Source organism: Tenebrio molitor, chromosome 5, assembly GCF_963966145.1.
Source record: "Tenebrio molitor chromosome 5, icTenMoli1.1, whole genome shotgun sequence".
NCBI classification, from domain to species: Eukaryota; Metazoa; Arthropoda; class Insecta; order Coleoptera; family Tenebrionidae; genus Tenebrio; species Tenebrio molitor.
Genome location: NC_091050.1, coordinates 19390094 through 19396873, shown reverse-complemented (window position 1 = coordinate 19396873; position 6780 = coordinate 19390094). Strand labels below are relative to the sequence as shown.

At 37.9% G+C, this 6780-nt stretch overlaps 1 protein-coding gene across 1 annotated transcript; it reads right to left on the bottom strand.

Moving 5' to 3' along the window:
* Positions 1–5148: 5148 nt before the first annotated feature.
* LOC138130399 (uncharacterized) lies at positions 5149–6193 on the bottom strand. The gene is made up of 2 exons (XM_069046843.1): positions 5474–6193; positions 5149–5430 (listed from the first exon to the last, which is right to left on the bottom strand). Exons 1-2 carry the CDS (start codon positions 6191–6193, stop codon positions 5149–5151), a joined length of 1002 nt encoding a protein of 333 aa, XP_068902944.1.
* Between the last annotated feature and the right edge of the window lie 587 nt (positions 6194–6780).

Below are 6780 nucleotides of genomic sequence, written 5' to 3'. Positions count from 1 at the left end.
ACCCACGAGTGCCAAAAAAAGTCCAATTTACACAAGAACGAGTTGAATACAACTTTTTTTTGTTCGAAGAGCCCCTTAAAGGCTCCAAATCGCTTAAAATCTTTAAAATTAACTTGACGTTTCGTTTTGACAAGTTGTGACATTTATCAAAGTCCGTTCCGAAAATTCTCAAATTCTGACAGTGTCGAACAAAAAATATGTTTATTTGGTTACGTCGGGACGTTTTTTTCTTATTATATTTGCACTTAGCTAAGTTTTGATTTAATTGCTACAAAGATAGAGAAAATACAAATGGCAGTGCTGCATTATCATTTATCAATTATCAGTATTATCACTGTCACTGAATCAGCTAGCTAAAGCAGTGTAACGAAGAAAAAGGGCCCCCACAATGGCCAACAGAAAAGGTGTCAGATTACATCACAACAAGGCCAGACCTGAAATAGCACTAGAAACGTTGCAAAAACAGAGGCAACTTAAATCGGAAGTTATGACACATCCTCTACATTCTCCAAACATTGCACGAACAGATTATCTTCTTTTCCGCAGTCTCCGAAACCACCTTACTGAGAAACGATTTAGACAAAGGCAAAGGATGATGTCCCAACAGAGTGTGATTTATTGTTTAGTTCTAAACTGACAGACCTTTATCAGTGGGGTATTCAAGAAACAGTTGTAAATAATAATGAAAACGACATTTTCTTCATTATGTTTGAAAACAGCATTAACTTAATAAGTTTACATATGGACAAAATTTTTGTGTGACACAAAGATGACTTTGGATGGAAAATTCACTTATTTAAAGGAGACATTATACAGGATATTTCACGAGTGATAATGAGCCCGAAAAATATGGCTAATTAAAACATCCAGCTTTTTTCTAAAATGTATTGTGGGTTGCATTTTCAATTCCGTCGGGCTCCTTCTCACTAGTGAAATACCTGTATTGGAGCGGTGTATTACTGGTTGCCAATATATTTTTGTTTATAAACACCTAGTATTATTTTTACATTACTGTTTAGAGTCAGAGTTTTTGTGAACTCGAAATTATTTTGTTAAGTTTTTTGTTTAATAATATCAAGAGATTCTGATATTTTCATGATAATGAGCGAGGGATTGGGCATGGCAGATTTTTTTCCCACAAATGGGAGATTCAGGGAGATAGGGAGAGATATTTTGTCCTGAAATTTTCAGATGATCAATCCTCTATAATAACCTTCGTCTTACGAAAAAAATTATCTTGTGAAAATTTAAACAGTTTTTTTATCAATATAAGCAAAATCAATATACAAGGTGATTTACGAGGAATAATGAGCCCGACGGAATAGAAAATGCAACCCGCAATTCATCAGGAGAAAAACCCGGACATTTACCGCTTCGATGTCCGGCTTTTTGGTGCAATGTATTGTGGGTTGCATTTTCTATTCCGTCGGGCTCATTATTCCTCGTAAATCACCCTGTATGTATCTTTATTAATTTGGAAACAATGAAAAGCAACAGACGTGTAAGGAGTGATCATTTTTCATATCATTTAGTCACCTGTTGTACTTGCCTTATAAATAATTTGTTTATGAACAATCATTATTTTTATTATGTTAAAAATTTAGGTTTCAAATCATTCATTGAACAGTTACACAACATGGATGTGCGTATTTGTTGCAAATAAAATTTTCTTGGGTGTTCCAAGCGAAGGTTTATCATAAATTAGGTACTAATAAAATAACCCAGATATCGCCAGTCTTCCGCAAAAATTCAAACATTTGAATTATCCAAAGAAACCCGCGAAATTGAACAAATTGGCCATGGTGTGATCGTCATCGAAGCGGTAAAACCCCTACGTTGTGTGTTCTTATACAAAATGGCGGCAGACTAGCTCAGGATGCAAACGGTGGACCTGCGGAGTGGACAATCTTCGAAATAAAAATGCATAAGTCGGTGGGAGGACGCCTGTATTGTTTTTATGAATACGTTAATAAATACATTCTCGTTTTCATTTACAGTGTTATTTGACCTGGGAGAAGATTAGGTACATGATAAAGTAAACAGTTCAGCGGTGCTACTTCATATGACACAACAAGAAATACATAACAACACAATAAATTTGTCTACGGACCTATTGAGGAGGGTAGAAAAAAACAGTTCCCCTTCTAGTTGGGTTGGAACGTAAATATACAACAAATAAAATAACAACAACGGCTGCCCCGAACCTAAACCTGAGATAACAGAACAAAGCGGCACCGTGAAACAAATGATATGATGTTAGGAATAGACTAGACACTGTGGTAATTGTTCACTTTAACTACTTCTGGAATTTTCGCGTTTTTTCGGGCTAGATAGCCTCAGGACGTCCTCCTAGATCGTGTTCCACCATTCAAACCTTGTGCAAATGCCTTTTTTTTCTCTCTTGTTGTGTTTGAAGGTCGCGTCAAGGTCATGCCAAGTCTTAGTATAACTAAAGGGTAAGGAAAATTTTCATTTGCACAAGGTTTGACTAGTGGGAAACGATGTAGGAGGACGTCCTGAAGCTGTCTAGCCAGAAAAAACGCGAAAATTCCAGAAGTAGTTAAAGTAAACAATTACCGACACTGTAAATGGGATGACTAAAACCCCCGACTGGAGATTCGTGACAGCCAAAACTACCTTTTCAACTAAAACAATGAAAGCGACCGGTCACTTCGAGCGCTGAAAGTCGAGTCAGTGGAGTTAGTGCGTTTCCTGTAACCGGATCAACAAACAGTATGCAATAAAAGAACCCAATAGTTCCTTTTTTGTTCGTTTCGGCGGCGGCAATTTGAATTCAAATTGGGATATTACAGTACCTCGCTCTAATTCTACAATTCTATAATTACGTTAAACACACACACACATTTTAATACTTAACTGAAATGGTCTGATTAAAATAACTCAAGTTTGTATCACAAGGTTTTGTGGCGACATCTGCTGAAGAAACCGTGACACCAGAAGCTTCAGTCGTTGACCACTGTCGCAAATAAGAAACTTCCGTCTTGCTGGCCAGTGCCACCTTTACTTTACAGGCCATGCTGTTGTAAGTTTACCAACGTTGCAACTAGTCCGGCTCCAGTTTGTGTTAATATATTTACAATTTTGGGGTCACTTTTATTACTAACTTGAAGAGAGTTATAAATCTTCTATGACAGATGTTTTTGAGCCGTCTGAAAATGGACCATCGAAGACAAAGGTAGATAGAGCCCAGTCGCGCGACGAGTGCCAGAAGTTTATTGCCCTGCCATAACTGACCCTCTCAAGTTAATGTACTCCATCCCTCATAAAATCACTATATTTCTGGTTCCACTATAATATAACATTTATGCATTTTCAGCAATATACCGGGTGTAGAATTGGTTTACGAGACATAGGATTTTACATGTAAAAATAAAGAGTTTCAATTATTGGCTCCCCTAATAATTTTACGGCAAAATAATTAAAATGAAAGTTGGAGAGAATTAAAATTACTGTCTAATTTCAGTCTTACTTTTTTTCTAACATCTTGTGGTACTGAAAGAAAGGATTCCCCTGGAAACCAGGTCTAGGTTGTATCATGTGACAACCGTATTAATAAAAGGTCCTTTTACCGTTTGCTGCACCTAAATAAATAGTTCGAAAAGTCTGAAAACTTTGGGTTCTTTGGGCACCACAGACGGCCAAATCAAAACCCAGTTGTAATATCCTAGTTTGAATTTGAATTGCCGCCCAGTTTGAATTTAAATTGCCGCCGCCGTAGAGGGACGTCCGAAGACGACTGAGAAGATGTGACCTCGGGGGGGTGGGGGTGACTTTTTAAGGGTGTCTTTTTGAAAAGGGGTTGCTCGCTCTCTACTACTAGCTCTCGAAGTGAATGGTTGTTCTCTTCTGACCAGTTGGTGCGTTTGTTTATAGAGTGACTTCCGAACGGCCATCCATTTGCCTCAAGGAAAAACGTGTGCACGTCTTTGGCCGAAGTTATGTTGTCGACGCGTTGCAAATAACAATACTTGGGGAAATGAGCGAGGCGAGCCAAAGGGACCCAACTGGAGTTGCCGTCGCTATATTCTCGGGGCTTTGCCATGCTGGAATTCCCGGGAGAGTGTCGTCCTCAAAAACGTGGGAAGTTAGATTGTCGATGCGGGGATAGGTCGCGATTGGGGATGGGAAATGAGCGACGCGAGCCGAAGGGACCCAACTGGAGTTGCCGTCGCTGTTATCTCGGGGCTTCGCCATGCCGGAATTCCCGGGAGAGTGTCGTTCTCAACCACGGGTGATATTTGGGGATCGTCGCGTGAACGGTTATCGATTATTGGGGGAGGGAAATAAGTGAGACGAGTCGACGGTACCGTCTGGGGTTGCTGTCGCTGTTATCTCGGGGCTTCACCATGACGTAATACCCGGAAGTGTCGTTCTCAACCAATTTGGGGAGCTAGGCTGGGTGACGTAGGGAATTTGGGTGAATGGGGCGGGAGTTTAGAAGTAAGAGATCGAGGGGCGACAACTAGAATAAAGTCACATTCGGGGGAAGTGCCACGTGTTGTTCACTTACTTGTTGTATTTGATGTGTTTTGTTCAATCTCACGGCTAGTGTTCATAAATTGTGGTATTATGTATTTGTTTGTCTGTTTTACATCAAACACCGCTGTAAATGAAAACGAGAACGTATTTATTCGTATATTTGCAAATTAAATACAGGCGTCCTTCTATCGATTTATGTACTTTTATTTCGAAGTTTGTTCACCCTACAGGTCCGCCATTTGCATCTCGAGCTAGTCTTCCGCCATTTTGTATAAAACACAACGTAGGGGTTTCCTAGGGTTTTTACCGTTCCTATGACGATCACGATTTGGCCATTTGTGAATTTTCGCGGGTTTTATTTGATTTTTGAACTATTTGAAATTGCGCAGAACTAGCTATACCTACGTGGTTTACATTACACAGTGTTTTAACGATTTTTGTCTTTTCTTTAAAGAAAAAATTTCAAACAATTTTATTTCTCAACATATTCACTAGTATATCTGGTGAGGGAGACAACTGTCGTCACTTTCCACTACAGTTTCCCATAATCGGGGGTGGAACTAGCAGAAAATTTATTATTATAATTATGCCACAGTTGTTGTCTTGCTACAAGAGCAGTTATCAGAAGTAGTCAAGTGATAATTTAAATTACGAAGGAAACAATTGCATCACTAGTATCAAAATTGAGGAAACAGAACTTAAAATTGAAAACACCACTTTGAGGTCCACATCGAAGAGTCCAGCGGCTGAAAACGCTGTAAATCGATTTGTGACTATCGTCTCGAAGTAAATCAAGTCTTTTTCAAGATTTTTCTTCCCATAAGTAACATCTAAGGGTAAACAGAGTAGCAGCTCCCATCCCATAAAAGAAGCTTGTTTCATTTTCCTGACTGTCTGTGTACACGTCGAAGATACCGTAAAACCAAATGCCTGAAACGTTCTTTTAAAGAAGAAAAACCAAAACTTCACTTACCAGAAATATAAAACTACCCGACAGGTTGCCAATTACGACAGGAGTTCTTCTAATTCTGTTACTTTCTAAATACTGTACAAATGACGCAAATACAATGTTGAGGGCTCTGACCACGAACAACAATATCAAAGCAAAAATAAAAAGAATCTGAAGACCAAATATGTTGTTGACAAGAATCGTCGCGTCATTGATACGTTCATAGTTCTTTGTGAAAAATTTGGGGTTGATGTTTTGAACAAGAATGGAACGGACTGAAGTCTTCGACTTCTTGTAAACCGACATAGTAGCACCCAGCTCCGACAGCTTGTCATTCAGTAATTTACATCTGATTCCAATAACTGCCACCAGGAAATTATATTGCAAAATCACAAGAACTACTACATACAAATAAATGTAAACAGGAATATACTGGAGGGTGAATTTGAAATCCAGGTAAACATAGCTGTTTCTAGCTGCCATGAGGGTCAGTAAAATAATAACAGCTTGGCTGACGAAGAATGTTAATCTGCCCTTGTAAGATAATTTTCTTTCGCACTTGTAAGTGTGACTCAAGTCCAGATCGATAGTTGTTAAAATAACAAACAAATCTCTGATCTTGTCTTTTTTGACAAAATTTAGGTTTGCAACAGACAAGAGTGTACAGAACGAGGCAAGAATGTTTATAAAGAGATCCAACATTTGCACAGAGTCTCTTACTCCAGGCTGCAAGTTTACTTTCATTATGAGAATTAAGAGATAAAATAAGACAGTGATGTAGGAATAACATTTTGAGTTGTTTGGAAACACTGAAAAAAATTGTGATAATTTGTACAGTGGTTTGTAGATGGTGAAACTAGGTTTTTTCGTAACGTGTAACATTTCTACTTTATAAATATGCACAACTTGTTTAATACGAAGTCGTGAGTATGACGTTCACGGGGTCTAATTTCTAATTCATATCGATTTATGTAGAAGTTAAATATTTATAAACGATTACTTTGTTAATCGGAGAAATGCATTTTTTCGTAGTTCATAATAATTTGTAATTTTTTTTTTCGTTACAGTGTTGCTTAATTTATTTATTCATTCAAGTCAAGTGGGACAGTGACGAGACAAGACAAACATTTAACAAGAGTTAAAAAACATATAATTCAACTAGGTAGAACAGAGGAATGACATGATTTCTCTTGGAAATGATGAAAACTAAGTAATATTTAATAAGATTTAAAGTCAAGAAAGAATGAATATTAATTAAATTTGGATATGCAACCAATAATACAACCGAGTAGCAATGTGCAACCTAAATAAAATACACGTTTGTATAAAGC

What these genes read in the sequence shown, in the direction of transcription:
- LOC138130399 (XM_069046843.1), bottom strand. Translation starts at nt 6,193, where the DNA reads ATGAAAGTAAACTTGCAGCCTGGAGTAAGAGACTCTGTGCAAATGTTG. An exon ending in CGGGTAGTTTTATATTTCTG is followed by an intron (nt 5,431 to 5,473) that starts GTAAGTGAAGTT and finishes AGAACGTTTCAG; the next exon opens with GCATTTGGTTTTACGGTATC.